This window comes from Lissotriton vulgaris, chromosome 10 (assembly GCF_964263255.1).
Source record: "Lissotriton vulgaris chromosome 10, aLisVul1.2, whole genome shotgun sequence".
In the NCBI taxonomy this organism is placed as follows: Eukaryota; Metazoa; Chordata; class Amphibia; order Caudata; family Salamandridae; genus Lissotriton; species Lissotriton vulgaris.
The window spans coordinates 345,435,319-345,455,914 of NC_141698.1; the positions used below are offsets into that span (position 1 = coordinate 345,435,319).

The 20,596-nt window shown below is 40.0% G+C and overlaps 1 protein-coding gene across 2 annotated transcripts in view; it reads left to right on the forward strand.

The window, feature by feature from the left end:
- Positions 1-351: 351 nt before the first annotated feature.
- LOC147685215 (cathelicidin-2-like) overlaps positions 352-20,596 on the forward strand; it is a 74,736-nt gene continuing 54,491 nt past the window's right edge. The window contains exon 1 of one of the 2 annotated variants that reach the window (XM_086941125.1): positions 352-581. In XM_086941125.1, the coding sequence (XP_086797251.1) occupies positions 393-581 (189 nt within the window). In that variant the 5' untranslated portion in view covers positions 352-392. The remainder of the gene's footprint in view (positions 582-20,596) is intronic. The other variant, XM_086941124.1, reaches the window with a different exon arrangement.

Sequence of the window (20,596 nt, forward strand, 5' to 3'; positions counted from 1 at the left end):
CAGTGTGGCGCATTTTTCACGCCACCACAGCATCACATAAAGTGACGCAACGGCGTCGATTAGTGCTTGCAGCAGAGATTTGCGCCTCATGTGAATTCCGGCAGAGCCAGCCTAGCCTGGGGGTCCTCCGAGTTTGTGATGTGTACTGTATATATTGCGAGTACTGTGTTGAGCTCTGATTAGTGAGTGGGAATGTAAAATGACCCTGCCTCATAGACTGGAAGGACAGAGGGAATTAAAGGTTATGTCACCTGCAGCTGGGCTGGCACGTGTCCAGCAGGGGGCTGGTGCACTGATTGTCAGCCGCTGTGTTTGCTTTGCTTGGCAGGGTTCAATGCTCCCCTCTTTAGCCCCGTGTGTGCTCTCCCAGTAATCCAACAGCAGCCGAGAGGATGACTCGGGCTTGGACGCTCCTGTTCATTTTCCTGTCAGTGACTGTATGCGGTTTTGGCGCAGCTCCCCTGTCCGAGACCCGTCCGACCCCCAAAGATGTCGCCCGGAGTGCAGTCGAGGCGTATAACCAGCAGACTTCGACAGATATTGTGTTCAGGTTCCTTCAGCTCAGAACTGTGAGGAGAAAGGTAAGTCTGATATTGTACCTGACGGGCTCCTCACGACGAGACACTCTTTGGTCTTGACCAGGTGTTCGTGGTGCTCTGTCTTGGGGATGCCTTTTCGGAGCTCTTTAAAGGGTCCAGTCTCGACGATTAATTTTTTAACGCGACTCAACCCGAAGTGACATCATCAAATAAAGGAACATTCTGGAAGGTTTATTTTTGGTGATTGTTAGTGATGCAGGGCTGAGGGCTGGGTAAAGAGAACCGTTATTTTGTCTTCACAAGATGGTGCCTTGAAAGAGAGAAAATTAGTTCTCTTTACCCGGACCTGCGTCGCTAACAGCCACTAACAATAAGTATTCGCATACCAGTCAACTTTTCGGCGATTCCACGGTGGAACTATGGGAACATCGACACCTTTCACCGTTACTGAATGATCGATGTCGTGTTGACTCAAAATATTCAGTATTGGGTTCTCCTTTAATAAATAATTGTTATTAGCTGAGCTGGCCTATTTGCTTGATTGAAGCAAACAAGATTACTGGTACCAAAATCCACTGGATTTTTAAATAAAAGCACGACCTAAGATACTTTGGGGGCAGATTTACAAGCCCCAAGCTTCACCTTTGCGTCACTTTTAGCATGGGAAAAGTGACGCAAAAGTGGTGCAAGGGGCTTGTAAATCTGCCCCTTTGTATCTTTGGGAAATGTTGGGCTTGGGGGTGCTTGGTAATTTTAAAAACGCTTTGGGGGGGGGGGGGGGGGGGGGGTCCACCAATCAAGAAATATTCTGAAAAGTTGTGGGAAGGACTTCAGCGTTAAGCCCAGTTGCTCTCCAGTCATACGTTTTTGAACCGATATAGCAATATTTTTTAAAGGAGAACAAGGGGGCTCCTATGAGGGACATTAAACCATTCTGGAAAAATGTGCGTTGAAGACAACTTGGGCCAGTTACGATGGTCAGAAATTTACTGAGGGGACTGGGAATAGCCCCCAAGGAAAGGTATGGGAATCCTGTGGACTGTGGTGAATTTTAAAGCTCTCTGATAAAGCAGCATATTCTCATTTTGCCATTTCATTTTTACTTTGTTTTTTTGCCAAATCTTATCACCACAACAACCTCCAAGGATATCAAGCTTGTCTATTTACTAGAGAGAAGCGTAATTTAAAACTCAGTTATGAAGTAGTTTAGGGATTGTGTCCATGCACACCATGCAGTGATGGAGTTTCTTTTCTTTTTCGTTACAACAACAGGTGATGGTTACACCTTGTTGGTTGATGAACATTGTTCAGAAACGTGGCAGGGAGTAGAGTCAGGCGCCCGCGTTGCCCGTTGGCTGTCTGCACTTGCCCTATTCAATCAATTATTAGTCTATAGCGCCCTCATCTGGAATGTTCAATGGCAGATTCCTACATCACTCCTGTGTTGTTTAATCTCATGTGCGGCCTTGTACCCAGGCATGCTGCCAGCACTGGGTCATTTTAATCATGCAACAAGATATTGATATGACATTTTTACTACTTGTGCGCAGTGTTTGTTCCCAAGAAGAGGTTTATTTTCAGGCAGTTGATTTGCAAGTTGTATTCAAATGCATAATTTTAAGAAGCAAATTGTAGGAAAATGGGTTACTGGTTGAGGGAGGTGAAACCCTACTCAATCTGCAACCGCAATTCTTGTCAGGGTGAAACACAAGCAAACCCAAACTAACCTGTGTTTAACGGTCTGGTAGGGTTAACTTCGAGGAAATGTGTAAAGTATTTATGCAGCACACAAACAGTAACAAAGATATAACACAGCAAAAGAAAAATCCCACACCAATTTCGCAAAATAGAGAACATGTGAATAAATAATTTGACACCCAAAATCCAATTCGTAGAACCGGAGAAAAGCACTTTTAAAGGTTTTGCAGAAATAAAGGGGTAAGATGAAAAAAGCACCAACCATGGTTATCTGGTTGCGGCAGGCTGGGTCCAAGTCACAAGTTTAGGCAGACAATGATGGAGTGTGGGCTGGATACAGGACTGAGTTCAGTCCCCTGAAAAGTTCTTTGTGGCCAGTATTTTGAGATGCAAAGTCCTTGTGTCGAAGTGCATGGTCCGGCTTCGAGGAATACCTGATGAGGAGCTACAATACGAGGTCAGTCATCGAGATGCATCACGTAGCAGCGTAGTTGATGACCGTCGACGAAGAGCTGGTGGCTGGAGCTGGTCTGGAGTTAATGGCGGGCTGCATCGCGCTGTGGCAAGGTGCACAAAGAAGCCTGTTATGTCCCTTTGGCTTAAACAGTGGGCCGGCTGACTGGTCCTTGAGAATCCGTGGAGTCCTGGGTCCCAACAGGCATGCTGGACTCAGTAGGGCAGCTTACAGCAGCAAAAGAGTCCTGGTGCAGCAACTACATGGCTTGGGCAACAAAGCAGTCCTTGATCATCAAGCAGGACCGACTTAATAGTTGGGCAGTCCTTCCTGGCAGAGTCCACAGGTCCAAAAGTGATCTGAAGAGTTGTTTCTCAAAGTCCTCTACTTATACTTGGTGCCCACTTTGAAGTGGGAGAAGCTTCTAGAACCCTTTCCCTACAGAGGAGTCTAGAATACCCTGCCTCCATGCCCTCGTCTTAGCTTGTCTGGGGGCACAAACGACTGGAGTGAAACCCTCTGTGAGTGGACCAGTGGCGGTTTCTCTTTGAGGGTGTCGGGGCTCCGCCCCAGTTACATTTATCATGAGAGTTAATTTTGAAATTCCCAAAGAATACCACGCGTTATTCTTTGGGAATTTCAAAATTAAATCTTCACTCACTGTCTCTGCAAGCCTGCCCATTCACCATTGTCACCAATACCGTTGCTGCTCCCGGATGGTGTCACGTGACGCTTTGCTCCCTGGCGTCCGGGCCCAAAGAAGCCTGCCCTGCTACTTGGTGTTTGCCGGCTGAGAACCTCACAGTCCTGAAGGCTGTGATGTCATCAGCTAGGCAAAGACCTGGCTGCAAAACCCAGTCTCCACCCCCTGATAGCGTGGAGGTTAAGTTAGCCCCAGGCGTTTTAAATGCAAGCCCGGGATCCGTAACTTTCCACGTCAATCAGAGAGTGGAGGAGAGCTTGTCACGGTGTCACCCCAACCCTTCCCAACTCCTCACAGGGCGTGGTGGAACCCACCCTGTGCCGAGTTGGGAAAGGGTGTGACAGGCGGGAAGCTGAGGAGTGGAGTCTGCGCAGATCCGTCGGCTACGGCTGTAAGTCTGTTATTGAACCATAAAGAAAATGTGACATCTAGCTGGCAGCAAATATCGTGAGGTGGAAGATAACTTATCAATGTCCGTGATCGTGATGTGTAAGGTTTGATAAACTCATGAGAAAAATGACCGAATCATAAGGCAAGTTTTAAAGTATTATTTAGGTTGCTATGGCGTTGTACAAAATGAATCAAAAAGAGTTTAGTGATGAAATGACAATATGCGTGGTGGTAGCATACTTGTAACCATGTTACAGGTGGGGTGTGTGATTCAATAGCCAGATGTGGATTAATGCAATATGTGGATTACTAAAATCACAAAATGTGTGTGAAAAACATAAAATGCATGAAAAAAGTGTGTCACACATGTAGAAATGACGAGCTGCCTGATAACATCGTGCTCTGCAGGTAGCCATGAAAATAATGAGTTAGCAAGATTGTGTTGGAAAGAGCTCTCCAACCCTGCGTTTTAAGCATTGTTTGAAACACGATTTATTTTAATTAGCAACAGCATGTAGAACGATATGAAGGCGCACCCTCCCCACCCCCTTACCCTGCGTGCCTGATATGTATTCCCTTATTGCTACAGCGCCTGGAAAAGTAAACACAGGAATCCATCGCAGGTATCGCTTTAAACACACGAATCTGTTCAAAGCCATGTGCGGGTGGGCAGACCAAATGCTTCGTTGCTCATTACCAAAGCTGACATCTTACAATTCAACCCATTACAGTTAGTGCAACTGGGATTCTTAAAATTGAAGTAATATTGTCACGTTCCAAAACAAAACACTTTCCTATCAAGAAAAATAATTTCCCCAATCTTTTGGTTGATGGATGACAGCAAACCTTGTTGTTAATTTTTTGTCTGCTGGGTTCAAATATCTAGTTGTTATTTTCAGAAAGGGTTGTATTTAAACCGTATTCCTTTTTGTTAAAGCAGTTCAGTGGATTACTGCCCTTGCTGCACACATCACTGTTTGAACTCCAGAATTGGGCTCACTCTCCACATGGCATTCAAGACAGTCATTTTAGCCCTACCACTTTTAAATGGCACCAGCTGCCACTGGAGTGGACTGAGGCAGAGCCATTGGGATGTGCAAGTGTTGTAGGTGACAGCTCCCCCCCTCATCCTGACAGATGGCCTACCCTGCCAACACCTTTGACTCACTGTCTGGGAGAAATACACAATGACCAACTGCCAGCTACACCTAGTCATCTGACCCAAAATACAGGCTTCAGGCACCAAATGGCCTGTGCAAGAAAATACGAACTTCTATCATGGTCCCATCTAGGGGGTTCTCTGATGTGTGTGTGGTGGGTTCCGGTATCTGGAGCACAACACCACAGGTCAGCGGTCTAGTGCTCGAAACACGAAGAAGCACTTCCGGGTGAGACCGCATATAGTTGCGGCGCTCACTCCCATCAATGCTCCCAGTACTAAACCCTAGCTGCTGCCTGCCGCTATCACCTGCACCTCGGACCTTAGCCACCAGCTCCCCTTGCATCTTTAACCAGTGTTATTGAGCGGAAGGTTTGACTTTTGGGACAGACTCCCGCAGGACCACTATTGCAGGTTTGTGACTGCGACACGCCTTGGAAAGCGTGGTCGTGGCTTTTGCCCAATTTCTTCACGGAGCTGGAGCTCCGATACTTGCTATCCGCAACACACCTTGGGAAGCTTGGTCGCGATCCACTCCTGTTCTTTCTCGGCGCAGGAGTGCCTAAACGCCTGATTTTTCCCGTGACACGCACAGGAAGCGTGGTCATGGATATTCCTTGTTCATTCTCGGCGCAGGAGCGCCTAAAAGCCTGGTTCTCCCCGTGACACGCACAGGAAGCGTGATTACGGATATTTCTTGTTCTTTTCTGGCGCAGGAGCGCCTGAACACCTTGTTTTTCGTGACATGCAAAGGGAAGCGTGGTCACGATTCATTACTATTTCTTTCTCAGCGCAGGAGCGCCTGTACATCTTGTTGTCCGTGACATGCACAGGGAAGCGTGTTCACGGTTAATTCTTTTTCTTTCCCAGCGCAGGAGCGCTTGAACACCTTGTTTTTTGTGACACGCAAAGGAAGCGTGGTCACGGTTTCCCTTGCTTGTAATCATCGAGCAGGAGCACTCTTGTTTTTCTTCACTGCCTACTGCCATCATGCAAGTATGCGTGACATTCCTTCACCTTATTAGCACAAGACGTCGGCAGACCTGATACAGCCCTCTTCCTGCAAGACCTCCTATTGGAGCATAACCTACATGTGCCAGGTGACTATTGAATCTGGATATCAACTCTCCATACTCTATGGTTGTTGCATATGTATGTATGCTCCAGTAAGAAGGTAGGGCAGATGCACTAATTGCTTATTGTTCCTCTGTTTAGCTGGTGATACGCAGGAGAGCGCCCCCAGTCTAGTGAGATTCCTCATCTTGTCTTCTCCGATGACGTCCTTTCCCGACACCTTTAGACACCTTCCCTTGGTTCCATCCTTGCCTAGGTCTGTATTTTCACCTTGATCAGGTCGGGAGGAGAACAGTGGAGGTTGTTCACGTCGTCCCTGCGACATAGCTCCATGAGTAAACCAGGTAAGACTTGTGGGGTCCTGACACTTTCTAAAAGCAAATACAACAAGTTGAGTGATGGAATGCTTGAATTAATCTCAGCCACTGGAAATTGCTTGGGGACACATCCCAATCCACCGTTTTATGCCAATCAAGCCACTTTAGTTTGGACCCGGCCATATGCAAATCAGTCTTGACCCTGCCCCTCATGGGAATAGTCCAGCCCAAATTACCAGGCCCTTCCTGAATCAGAACAATACAATTGCATGTATGAACTGATCTACATGATAGGATTCTTACGGATATGAATCTTGCCCTCAAGAAGTTCAATGAAGGAAACTTGTTGGCTGTGGCTACTTCACTGCATTTAAATATAAATATATTACCTACTGGCGGTCGCCAGTAGGTATATATAGTTAAGATTTTTTCCCTATGGGATTTCTGAAAATTCTATGTCTAATAACTTTGGCGTTTGTGGATGGAATTGGCTGAAATTTTCAGGAAAATGGCACATTTTGTTTCTGAGCAGCTCCTGGAAATTTGGGGGGTTTTCGGCAAGGGGGGGCTGAGATAAAAGGGGGGTCCCAAAACACGTTTTTCCCATGTTAATTTCCATATGGCGGTTGGACTCACTTTTAGCTCGAACGGCTGAATGGATTTACCCAAAACTTGGCAAAATTGTAGGGACTGTTAGCCCGATGTGCCTTTGCTAGGTCTCAATATATGTGCTTCAGTGCATTTTGAGAAATTAACGTTCAAATTAAGATATATATCTGTAACAGCGCTCCGGGCAGCGATCCGGTTCGCGTACTTATCGCGTATCGGAACTTTGCGATGCGAAGCTGATTGGTTCTCCGGTGTCTGTCAACATTCTAAACAGTCCGGAGCGGCCGCCATCTTGTCTCTCGGTAGGATCGAGAGACAAGAGGAGGCCAAAACAAAGGGGGAAATTACCATAAGGGGGCATAGTAGATCCTCGTTGACCCCCTAGGTTTTATGTGGAGGTTTTAAAAGGGCCCAGCAGGGTCAAAAAAAAAATTCTTTTTTTTTTTTGCGCGATGAGCGCCTAGTACGCGAACCGGAAAGCGTTCTGGGCAGCGTACTATAAGGATAATAGAATGATACACTTTTCAAAGACTGTATGTTAATTGTTTGTTGTTTTTGTTGTTTTTTTTTGTTTTCTTTATTTTTAAAGTTTTTTTTATTTTGATTGTTTTTCATAATTTATTAAACTTTCTAACATTTCAGTGTCTGAAATGTCATTATTTTCTTGAAATATTGTTTGCAATCTGTGAGGTTGTAAAATGTCCTCATTTTCAAGGAGGGCATCTACTGCTTGGACACATTGCAGCAGTTCATTATCCAAGCTTTCATCCATAAATTCCATGTCAATTTGTTCAATCAATTCTTGGCTGCTCTCTTGCAGGTCCATTTCAAAAGAAACTTGGTTTTCGCCTTCCATTTTGCCTGAAATTTGGATTAAAAAAATATATATTAGTAGAGATAGGGCACTGTTGGGATTAATTTTAGATAGGCAGTTTTTATCAGTGAATTTATCTTTTGGCAGTGTATAGTATCAGAGTGGAAATAGGACTATAAAAAAGTGTATGTGATTTAACCAAGACAAGCCTAACTCCATTCATAACTATAACAGAGAAGTCTATCTAAATACATTGCTACTACAGAGGGATAGTGTATATCTAGCAGAAAAAGTCTACTATATTAAGTTATAGTGCACAATATATTTCGTTTTTAAAAATTATAACTTACCTTCACAAAGAAGTTGAAGTTTTTGGAAGCTATTGAAATGTGATGTACAACAAGAAGTAGTAGTCAAAATGGCTGTGTTTTCTTCTCTTCCTTTATATATATTCAGGTATATAACCAATCAAATGTCAGGTAATAAAAGTAGAAAATGAAAGTAACATTTTCATTGGTTGTCAATTCCAACACTTCAGATGTGTTTTGTGAAGTAATTTACCTCACGGTACTTGGAGAGGTCTACAGGCTAAATGGCTAAATGAAATTTCAATCAAATTTGTGAGAATGAAAGGGATTGTTATGTAGTATGAGCTAATCTATATTTGGTGAGAGTGTCTATAGTCGTTTTTCTGTAAATTACTTTCCCACCTTTTTTTTGGACCGCTTCCCGGAAAGCGGTCCGGTCCGCGAACTAGGAGCGTAACGGGAGTCCACCATTTTGTGTTTCGGTCGAATCAAGGTATAAAATGGAGGGTAAATAATGTTCTGAATGGGTAGAAGGGGGCATGGTACAAGTATTTTGCCCCCCTACGTTTTCTGAGGGTGGCTGAGGAGGACTATATGTGCGAAGAAAAAACTTTTTTTTTGAAATTTTGCGCGGTTAGCTTCCAGTTCGCGTACCGGATAGCGCTCTTTGAGCGTAGTTTGTTGAAAATTACAGAAAAAAGTTAGAACAAAAATAATAAAAGTGTGTGATCAGATGAAGGGTAGCTCTGAGAAGAGCTTTTGGGTTTATGGTACATTTAGGTACTTATAAGTAGGTACCAATGCACAGTCTTAAATTCAGAATGAAAATTCTGTTGCCCTCATCTGAGAAGTGAACTCCATCTCCTCTGTAGATATCTTGCATGTAGTAACGCAAGTTATTGTTGTAGAGAGAGCCCATTCCATGGTCTCTCATGAAAGCTGAAACAGATTTGTTTACATGCTTCCTCGCTTTCTCAATTTGTGGAGAAAATTGGTTGGACCACCTCCATTTCTGTCTTTGGCATATATTGGAATATACCAAGGCAGTTTGAGGAAAAAGTGCCATTAATTGCTCAAAGGTGTCCTTTAAAAGCATTTCCAGACCTACCCCTGTCAAAGTGCCCAAATCATTACCTCCACAGTGCACTATTAACAGGTCAGGTTTTGGCAAATGCATAAAGGTTTTCACCAATGGTATCAATTGGTGACATTTTAATCCTCTTTGGCCCAACCACTTAATTTCCACATCCTGTAAATTGAGGTTAGGTAAATTTCTGTTCTCAGCATACCTTTGAGCCCAGTGGATGTAACTATGTCCAACAATCCAGACCTTAAACATGGTGGGAGAAGGTTGTTCTGCAGTCAGATGAAGTGTGGTAATGAAAGGGCAGTTGAAACAGTAGGAGTTTGTAAAGAAAAAAAACTGTGGTTTTCCAATGCTAATGAATCATTAGCAGTGATTGGTGCATTTCCATTTCTGAAAACAGAAAGTTAGGGTGCATGGATGTGTTCTTTGAAAGATGTAATTTGAATGGTCAAGGAGAAACATTTAATGAAAGATTGCACTGGATACGCAGGTGCACTGAGAGTTCAGAGTTCAATTGAAACATTGTTGTGTGAATTTGCAAACATGAGAGGTCTTCCAGGAGGTGGTTGCTATGGAAAAAAGGCAGAGAGGGCAGAGGGGGGAAGGGTTTTGATTTGAAAAAAGTGAGGGAAGAGTTATGATTGGCTAATATGAGAGATATGTGAAATGAATATCTGTATTTCTGTGCTTTCAATAGCTGCAGCCTCTGGAGTGCATCCTTTTTCTTCTGCTGAAGACAATTTGGTGTATTTCTGAGACTGTTTTCAAAACTCAAAAAATATTTGCTAAGGTGAGAAAAGATGTATTTAATTTAGATAGAGAATAGTATGATTTAAGGAGAAAATGATGAAGAAAGCTGTGTTTTTAAAATGTGGTTTTGTCTCTAGTGATATACAAATAGAATTAGTTTCTTTGAGAAATTGTAATTGCATATTCGGTGTAGCATTCTGGCATGCAGTAACACAGGTTATTGTGGTACATGGAGCCCATTCCATGGTCTCTTATGTAAGCTGAAACAGATATGTTGTTTTTAAAAACGATTTTAGAAATCAATTACATTTCTGGATATGTACTGCTAGAGCTTCATAGGTTGTTTTGGGCCATATTTATAAGGCATTTGAGTGTCTTTGATGTTATGTTTTCCTTTTTAAATGAAAGTGTTCCTCATGGGGCAAGTGTCTTGTAAATACGCTCCCACTTGTGCTTTGCAAATTTAGATTTTGATTATGGGAGTTACATAGCCATGTTAATAATGTCCAAACAATGGTGGTAGGGCATTCAAGAAAACGCTTTCCTGTGTCTCTAGGACATTTTCAGTCCTTTCCTCTTGAATACAGGTATACAATTGATTTATATGCTGTGTTTAAAAACGAATTTTGAAATCAATTACATTTCTGAATATGTACTACTAGAGCTTCATAGGTTGTTTGGGGTCATATTTATAAGGCATTTGAGTGTCTTTGATGTTATTTTTCCCTTTTTAAATGGAAAGTGTTCCTCATGGGGCAAGTGTCTTGTAAACAAAACAGGTGATGGACCGAATGTGACCCAGGGTGGTGTGGAGTGGAAAATAACGATGGATTTAGGGCCAGATCCTTGGACTGGGGTGAGTGTGTGACATTGATCCACATTCTGTCCATCACTTGTTGTGTTTGCAAGTGTCTTGTAAATACGCTCCCACTTGCGCTTGGCAAATTTAGATTTTGATTATGGGAGTTATATAGCCATGTTAATGATGTCCAAACAATGGTGCTAGGGCATTCAAGAAAACGCTTTCATGTGTCTCAAGGACATTTTCAGTTATTTCCTCTTGAATACAGGTATACAATTGATTTATATGCTGTGTTTAAAAACGATTTTTGAAATCAATTACATTTCTGGATATGTACTGTTAGAGCTTCATAGGTTGTTTGGGGTCATATTTATAAGGCATTTTAGTGTCTTTGATGTTATGTTTTCCTTTTTAAATGGAAAGCGTTCCTCATGGGGCAAGTGTCTTGTAAATACGCTCCCACTTGCGCTTGGCAAATTTAGATTTTGATTATGGGAGTTACATAGCCATGTTAATAATGTCCCAAAAATGGTGCTAGGGCATTCCAGAAAACACTTTCATGTGTCTCAAGGACATTTTCAGTCATTTCTTCATGAATGCAGGTATACAATTGATTTATATGCTGTGTTTAAAAACGAATTTTGAAATCAATTACATTTCTGAATATGTACTACTAGAGCTTCATAGGTTGTTTGGGGTCATACACCATTTTTGGGAAATTATTAACATGCCTATGTAACTCCCATAATCAAAATCTAAATTTGCCAACCGCAGGTGGGAGCGTATTTACAAGAAATTTGCACCATGAAGAACGTAAAATAGCATAATAGACACTCAAATGCCTTATAAATATGACCCAAAACAACCTATGAAGCACTAGCAGTACATATCCAGAAATGTAATGGTTTTCAAATAATGACTTACTTCATTGGTAGGCCTTCACATGTATTTTCTCCTTTGTTTTCTTCAGTGAAAATCTTATCTGCAACCATGTGTTGGCCTCACCTCAAATAAACAAAACAGGTGATGGACCGAATGTGGATCAATGACACACATTCACCCCAGTCCAAAGATCTGGGCCTAAACAAACCTTTAGATAGGCCACATCTTATCGTCATCCTGAATTAATCATTTAAAATATTAGGGAGTGATTTATGATTGTTCTATGCCTGTTTTGTACCATTGAGTGTCATTTTTGTGATGCAGTGCTGGTGCAAAAGATTTGCTATGTTAAATAATAAGTAGGGCATTAAGTTTTAGATGACTGTTATTCATTTACTGTTTGGTTATAGTTGTTAATAACATTTTTTATTATATTTTTCCACAGATTCAACTGCAGATCTTTTTTTTAATTTGAAAAATGCCAACGAAAAATCGTATTAGAAAGGCTAGAAAACGTCAAAGACAGCAGGATGATGTTTTATTGCAGCAGTCCTCTTCCCCAAATACTTTTCAAAACACCAAGAAAGGTCCGGGTAAGAGCACAAAATCATTCTTAAGAAATATTTTTAGTAAAAAAAGTATTTCAACAAAAAATGTTTCAGTCCAGAAAAAGAAAAGCAATTTAAATGGAAAGGAAAGACCCATCAAAAATGTTACTGGTAGAGGAAGAGATAACTCTGTGCATGATAGTAGAAGGAAACAACAGTTTAGGGACATTCGAAATCGAATGTTCCGTAACAGGATAATAGTTAATTTATTGAAAAATATTTTAAAAAAAGGCCAACAGAAAGCGGCATTTTATAAGAAGAAGAAAAATGTAGAGAAAATTATTGATCATGCTTTTGAAATTAAGCGAAAGTTGTTTATTTTGGTAATCAATAGAATTAGGAAACTAAGCAAGGTAATTTCTGATTTCAAAACAAAAAGTAGATGGAAGAGAGTAGTAAATCGTACTAACTTTTGTGAAGTTTTTTCCGGAGAATGGATGCATAGTTCAAGTTATGAGGCATTTTTTAATGAGGAGAGTTATTTTCAGGATAATGATTCGGTGTTTGCAGTTGACACCAGTGGTCGAGCTTATGAAGTGAAGGATGGTTGTCCAGTTGAAAAAGAACAACTTGTGACAACAGAGACAGAAGAGGCGCTAAGTGATGAGGTTTTAGGAAGACGTCCTAAGGGTCCTGTGTACATTTGGAAGTGTAGTTCTATTTGCAGTGTGCGACAGGTTTCCATCAATTTGCTTTGTGATTTTATACGGACATTTAATAAGAAAAGTTTGAAGCAGAAAATAAAGTTGTTGCAAGATTTAGATCCTTGCAGAGTGAGACAAATGACAGGTTTGCGTGGTCATTCACTGGCTTGTCTTTCCAGGAGAGTATGCCAGAGTGTTTTTCATCATTTCAGGATGCTAGCAGTGCATCATAATAAAGTGAGAAAATTAGTGAGAATGTTGTATTATGCTAAGAGTCCAGCAATTATGCTTAAACAATTATGTGCTGCTCTTTTGCATGGTTCTGAAATAGATGTGAAGAATATTTGTGAAGAAATTGAGTTTTGTTACTTTGGTAGTAGAGATGAGAATGTTCAAATTGACCCAGAAGTAGAGGGTTATGTTGAAGATAATATACAGGTTTCTAGTTCAGATAATTTTCAGAAGGAAATTGCCACGTTTCAGATGAAATCAAGTGAGAGGCCTAATTTCACTTGTGTATGTTGTCGACGCACTTATTATAAGAATCAGACTAAGTTAGTGGATTTATATGCAAAAACTGAAAGGGAAAATAATAGTGAATGGAAGGATTTTGCCACATACTTGATGGTAGAAAACTGTTTTGATTTGGGAGTGGACCAACGTGTGTGTACTTATTGTTGTAATAAATTAAATCAAAACCAGATGCCTGCTAGGGCAGTTCATAATAATCTGGAATTGGTTGAGATTCCTTCAGAATTGAAGGATTTAAATACTTATGAATCTATTTTGATTCAAAGTATCCATCCCTTTCAGGCTATTGTAAGAATGGAGCCAAAGACAGGGAAGTTGCCTCCAACAGATTTACAGAGAGGATTAAAGGGAAGAGTTGTTTATTTGCCTCTAGATTTGAACAAAAACATTAACACAATTGGAGTTGAGAAAGTGGAAGAGGAACCTCTGGTTATCTTGGTTAATGGGGTTCCGACAAAGAATAAGAAAATATGGCAAGATTTAGTGGATGTTAGGAAAGTGAAAAATGCAACTTTGTATTTGAAGAAAAATAATAAGTACTATAAGAATGTATATGTTGCAGAAGAGGAAGTAAGTGATGAAGAGGATAGCGTTTTGTGTGCTGGCCAAATTGAGAAAGTAGAGGTGTCTAATAGTGAAGAAATATATGAACATTATAGTGTTCATCCTTTGCATTCCAAGGAAGTCATGGGGAATGCTATTGAGTTGTTTCAAATGAAACAAGCCAAAGGGAGTCCCATTAGTGTTTGGGAGGAAAGTTTGGAAGCTCGGTGTTTCCCACAGCTATTTCCCACAGGTCAAGGAGGAAGATATGATGAGCGACCTCATCAAATTCCTGCGTCTGAATACCGGACTTTACGATTGTATGCAGAAGATCCTAGGTTTCGTCAATGCATTCCCTATTTGTTTCATCTCCTGTTTGAAAGCGATCTGTCTGGACTGTCATATGCAGTGAACCACATTTTAAAAAGTGGTATACAGATGCGAAACATCTCGGCAAGTGATTTTATGCATAAAATCAATGTCCAAGACAGTATTTTGGATTCTCACTTAATTAATCTCATGGCGTGTCAGCGTGGTACTAATGAGTACTGGTACCATCATCATGGTGATTTAAAATGTATGCTGAGGAACTTAGGAACTCCGACATGGTTCCTCACTCTGAGCTGTGCCGAGTATGGCTGGGAAGACTTACTTGAATTTCTACGAGAGGCAAATGGAAATATTGAAAACATTGAATTCAAGACACCTGGAGAACTGTGTTCTTTGGATCCAGTGAATGTATGCAGGTACTTCAATCATAGATTTGAAGCTATGATGTCTTTCATCACAAATAAGAAGAATCCACCTCTTGGAGAGGTGTTGGATTTCTTCTGGAGAAAGGAGTACCAAGCAAGAGGTGCTCCTCATATACATATGTTGTTGTGGATCAAGGATGCACCTAAATTTGGAACAGATCCGGATGACTTAGTGATGAATTTCATAGAACAGTATTCTACGTGTGCTGTTCCAAACGCAACGGAGAAGAAAAGCCTAAGAGAACAAGTTCTACGTTTCCAAAGCCATCGTTGTGGAAAGTACTGTCGTCGTAAATTCAGAAACAAGGATAAGTTCTACACCAAATGTCGTTTCAACTTTCCACGACCGGTGATTTCTAAAGGTAGAGTGAACAGTTTGATGTCTTCGCTGCGACATAATGTGACGAGGAAATCACCCAAGAATACATACAATTTGAAAAGGAACGAAGAGTCCAAGTACATCAATGACTACAACCCAGTGATTTTGTCCATGTGGAATGCTAACATGGATATACAGTTTGTGGCTGACAACTGTATGGCTGTGGCTCGGTATGTGACATCTTACATCACCAAAAAAGAAAAGACAGAACTGAAGGATATGTGGGAGGACATTTCCCATGAAAAGAGCCTCAGCAAGAAGTTGTACAGTTTCAGTCTGAAGATGTTGTCGCATCGAGAAATCGGAGCTTACGAATGTTCTGATCGATTGTCTTCAGCAAGTCTCTATGCCAAATCCAGGAGTATCGTTTGGGCGAGTCTTGGTCTTGCTGCAACGCGAAATCGAGTTCTAAAACCTGTCCGGGAAATTGAGTATTTGGCAGAAAAGGAACCAAACAGTACAGACATTTTGAAGACCAACATGTTGGATACATATTATCCAAATCGAAGCAGTCACCTTGAGAATGTTTGTCTATATGAGGTTCTCCAAAATTATATATTCAAGAGGAACATCAAAGAAGATATTGAGAAAGGAGTGTATGCTGTAATTGGAAGTGAGGGATGCCTGGTCAAGCAAAGAAAATGCCAATTAGTAAACCATCGAAAATTGAGTGGTGAATCTCCAGAAAAAAATGAGTTTTTCTATTTAGCACTTTTGCAACTTTTCAAGCCTTGGCGTGCAGAAGAGGAACTGCTTGGAGATTTCCTCTGTTACGAAGACTCTTTCACTGCTGCTAAGGAGACCATAGAATGTCCTGATTTTCCCAAATATCAAGAAATGCTAACTTTGGAAATTGAGCAGGAAGCAACGATTGCAGCCGAGATTGCCAGAGACAGTTCTCAGGACAGTCAGAGTTCTGTTTCATTGAGTCAAGATCCACTTGGAGGACCTATTATCGAAAATGAAGCTGCCACTGCTATGAATGAAGTGGAAAGAGCCATGGCACATGCTCAGGAGGATTCAGTTAACTTAGAAGACTTGGAAAAACAACTCAACGTTGAGCAGAGGAAAATATATGATGAAGTTACCAAGCAAATTGAGCACGGATTAAGTCATGAGAAGAAAGAGTGCTCATGTACATCGTTGAAGCCTGTCCTACTGTACGTGAGTGGAGAAGCGGGAACTGGAAAAAGTTTCCTCATTAAAGCAATTTCTTGTTATTTGCAGGAAAGGACTGAGTCATCGCTGTCTTGTGTTGTCACCGCTCCTACTGGACTGGCAGCACATAACATTAAAGGTATTACTTTGCATCGTCTACTGATGCTGCCAGTGGAGCATGACAACAAATTACAATACCACAAGTTATCTGGGGATGCTTGCTGTGAAGTTTCAAGAGTCTTGAGGAAAATGAAACTACTTACCATTGACGAAGTAAGCATGGTTTCCAATGTCATGCTTGCCTTTGTGCATTTGAGAATGCAAGAAGTACTTAAAACTGAATATGATGTGTTATTTGGTGGCAAACACATCATTGTTTTCGGAGATCTTCTGCAGCTGACACCAGTAAAAGGTCAACCTGTGTTCAAAATACTCACGCATGAAGATACCAGGAAGTGCCTAGGGAGCATTGGCAACGTCAATATATGGTTAAACTTCAATTATGCTGAACTGCATGAAAATATGCGTCAGGCAAAGGATGAAGATTACAAGAATATTCTACAAGATATTAGAATTGGAAAAGTGACCGAGCATGGGAAAGAAGCTTTAAATGCACGATTACTGTCAAATTTATATCCCAAACAAGAGATTGTGCCTGAGAATATTTTTCAGAAAATTACTGAGAAGAAATCCGGGATATGTTTGATGCCAACTCTTGCAGAATGTGCCATCTTCAACAACAAAATGTTGAATTTAGAAAAGCAAGAGATTGTGAAACTTGAAGCTATCGACAAAATAGAGCATATGGGATCAACAATTATTTTGTCAGAGAATTTGAAATCAAAATTGGATTCATTAGAGAAGACTATATCTAAAACTGCGGGTTTTGAAAAGACTCTGAATGTGTGCTTAAATTGCCGAATCATTTTGAGAAGGAATTTACATGTTGAAAGAGGTCTGGTAAATGGATCAATGGGTAATGTTGTTGATTTTGAGAAATACAGAAATAGAGATGGAATAGAATTTTTAAAAATTAAATTTGATGGCATTGAGGAAGTACAGCTAATTGGTCGTTGTTCTGCTAGGTTTTTGCTTGTTAAAGACTTATATGTTCGCCGTAAACAGTTTCCTGTTTGCTTGGCATATGCGGTGACAATCCATAAATCGCAAGGTTTAAGTGTAGACAGTGCATTGGTGAATATTGGCAGTTCTGTGTTCAAGGAGGGTATGGCATATGTGGCATTGTCACGAGTTAGAACTTTATCGGGATTGTACTTGATTGACTGTGATGTCACAAACATTTGTGCGGATCTAGATTGTGTTAAGGAATACAATAGGTTAAGAAGAGAGTATGCGCCACATTTGCCTCAATATCCTTTGTTTGAGAAACGTGTGGTAGGCCGGAAACGTAGAAATATCAGTAATAGTAGGGAGGTTGTAGCAAAAAGACCAAAAGTCAATGAACCAAAAATTGTTAGCAGAAATAAAGTGGATTCTGTTGAAGATGTTGTCGGTTTTCAATTTGAAAACAGTTCTGGTGTCAACTGCTATGCAAATGTAGTGGTTAATGTTCTCTTTTCACTAGAGAGTTTAAAAGAACAGATTCTGTTGAATTCAGAACAAATTTTATGCTGTTTGTTGAATTCTGTTTTCGAGAAATGTAGCACTGATCGAACAAAAGTAGAAAGTGTGTCTGAAGTTCGTTATCTGTTAGATGAATGTTCAGGTCAAACAGACTTCTCTGAAAATAATCAGCAAGATTGTCAGGAGTTTTTAATGTATATGCTTGATGTATTGCAAGATGAGGGTGTAGATGTAGATCACCTGTTTGGGCTTTCTTATCAATGGCAGCATGACTGCGAGAACTGTATGGTATCAAGTACTACTAGTGTAGACTCAGAAAGATTTATATATTTAACTTTGCCAGACAGTAAATCAGTGTCCTTTAATAAGCTAGTAAATGCAGCGGATCACAACATGGAGTGTAGCCAATGTAAATGTGATATGATGTCAACATTATTTATACGTAGATATGGCCAGTATGTCATTTTAATGATCCAACGATGTAGGCCTGATGGATCAAAATTGTCAACTTTAATAAAAAATTGTGTGGCTTCTCAGCTGTCAATATCAGGGAGGACTTTTGTAACTGTAGCAATTATCTATCACGATGGTCCTTCAACAACATCAGGACATTATACAGCTTATTTAAAGTCTCGAAACGGCTGGTCATTCTGCAATGATTCCGTTGTAACTTTCAAAAAAAAATTGCCGTTTGACCTTAAAAATTCTTACCTGGTGTTTTTAAAACCAAAATTTTAAAGAAAGAATTTTGGGATTTCCTGTGAGGAATTGGAAATTGTTCATCAAGTAGAGGGAATGTAAGTCTGCAATGCTGTCTAGATTATTGGTCCAAAACTTTTAATTATAATGTCAATTTAAAAATCCAACTATATAAACCTGATGCAAGTAAGTCTGCTTGATATGAAGCAGTATCAGTGTCATAGGAAAAGGAGAACATGAGTGACAAAGAAGAGTAAGATATTAGTAGTCCAGGATTGTGAAAATAATCTCAAATGTTTTCTTTTTGAAAGATGCGAAAATAGAAAATGACGGGATTTGATTGGAAGAATTACAAGAGTTGCGAATCGCTGCAACATGATTTGGCCTAGTGGAAACATGTGATAGAATGTGAGAAGTCTTTTCTTGTATGTAACATATTTTTCGAAATGATGGAGGTTTTCTTTCAGAAAGTGGCGGGCTGAAAATATTTATAGCACAACAGAGTGGACGCTGTTCATAGGAGATCCTTCGACGTTATTGAAAGTAAGTTAATTTTAAGGAGTTTTGAATTCAGATTTCTTAGGTTGTATGGGTTTTTTAAACACAATCATTTTGATTGTGTTTTTTTTCCCCGCTGTTACATGATGAATACCTTCAAGTCACTGATTTAAGTGAAATTTGATACATTCTGAGAACAGCAAAAATAAACCATTTAACATGTATAATTAATGTTCTGCTTTTTGTACTTATGATATACATTTAGAAATGTGAGGTAGATATGGAGAAACTGAGTCTTCTGTAAGTGTCAATTTTAATGCTTACAGTGCTGTACTTCTGGGTACTGTTTTTTTTAAAAAAAAAAAGAAATAGGCCTCACCTCAAAGAAAGCTCTTGAAAGCACACATCTTATTTGCATCCTGAAACAATCATTTAAAATGTTAGACACAATTTTATGATGGCTTTACATCTCTTTTGCGCTGCTATTGCATCACTATTGTGAGACATAAGCAATGCAAAAGAAGCATCATGTTTCAAAATAGGCCTCATTTCATCAGCATGAAGATACTGTTTGTTTAAAATAAATATCTTTAGGATTGTGTACGGGTCGTAGAGAAGTAGAGGCTTCTGTAAGTGTCAAAGTTGTTTAAAAACTGTTTCTTCTTGAACCTTTTCCCTTCTTTTTTCTAATTTTTAAATACATGTTTTAATATTTTTGGAAATGTTTGTTCTCTCTTTTACAGATTGAATGTATGAAAAATTTTCTTTAAAAGTTAACAAGAATTATAAGGTAAATGTTTTCTACTTTTTTAACCCGCATTCCACTGCTGATGATGTCACTGACTATGTTATGAATGATGTAATAAGTGGGCATGTTTTACTACAATGGTAGGTCTTCACATCTATTATCTCCTCTGTATTCTTCAACAAGCATAATTTTGATATGCAACCCTGAGTACGGTTCACCTTAAACAAACTTTTAGAGAGGACACACCTTATCGTCACCCTCAATCAATCATTTAATCTATCACATTTAACATCTATTAGTTCTACTGCTTCATTTCTTTAATCTTTACTTTCCTGTGTTTGCTACCTCTCTCATTCCTTTCTCTATTACTTAATTATTCTACTCCTTCCAGTATTTTTCTCACTCCCTCTCTTCTCATACTTCTTCATTATTATTCACTAATTCTGTCTCTATTAATGTTACTGTTTCTGAATGATCTCCAAAAAATTTTAAAACAAGAACAGTAAGTATAAGGATAGGAAAAGACATTTATGTTACAAGAAAGACAGCTAAGGGAAGTAAACAAAAGATACTGTTACTCGCAATCCACTGCTGATGATGTCACTGACCATGTCAAAAATTATGTAATATATGACATGATCAGAAGTGAATTGCGGGTAACAGTATCTTTTCTTTACTCCCTATAGCTGTCTTTTTTGTAACATAACTGTCTGTTTCCTTTCCTTATACTTACTGTTCTCTTTTTAAAAAATTTTTTTGGGTTCGCTCCTGGTTCGCGTACCGGAGTGCGAACTGGGAGCGAACTAAAAGAAATAGAGCTTGGCAGAGTTCAAAGAATTCTACCAATTTTTTTTATAATGGGG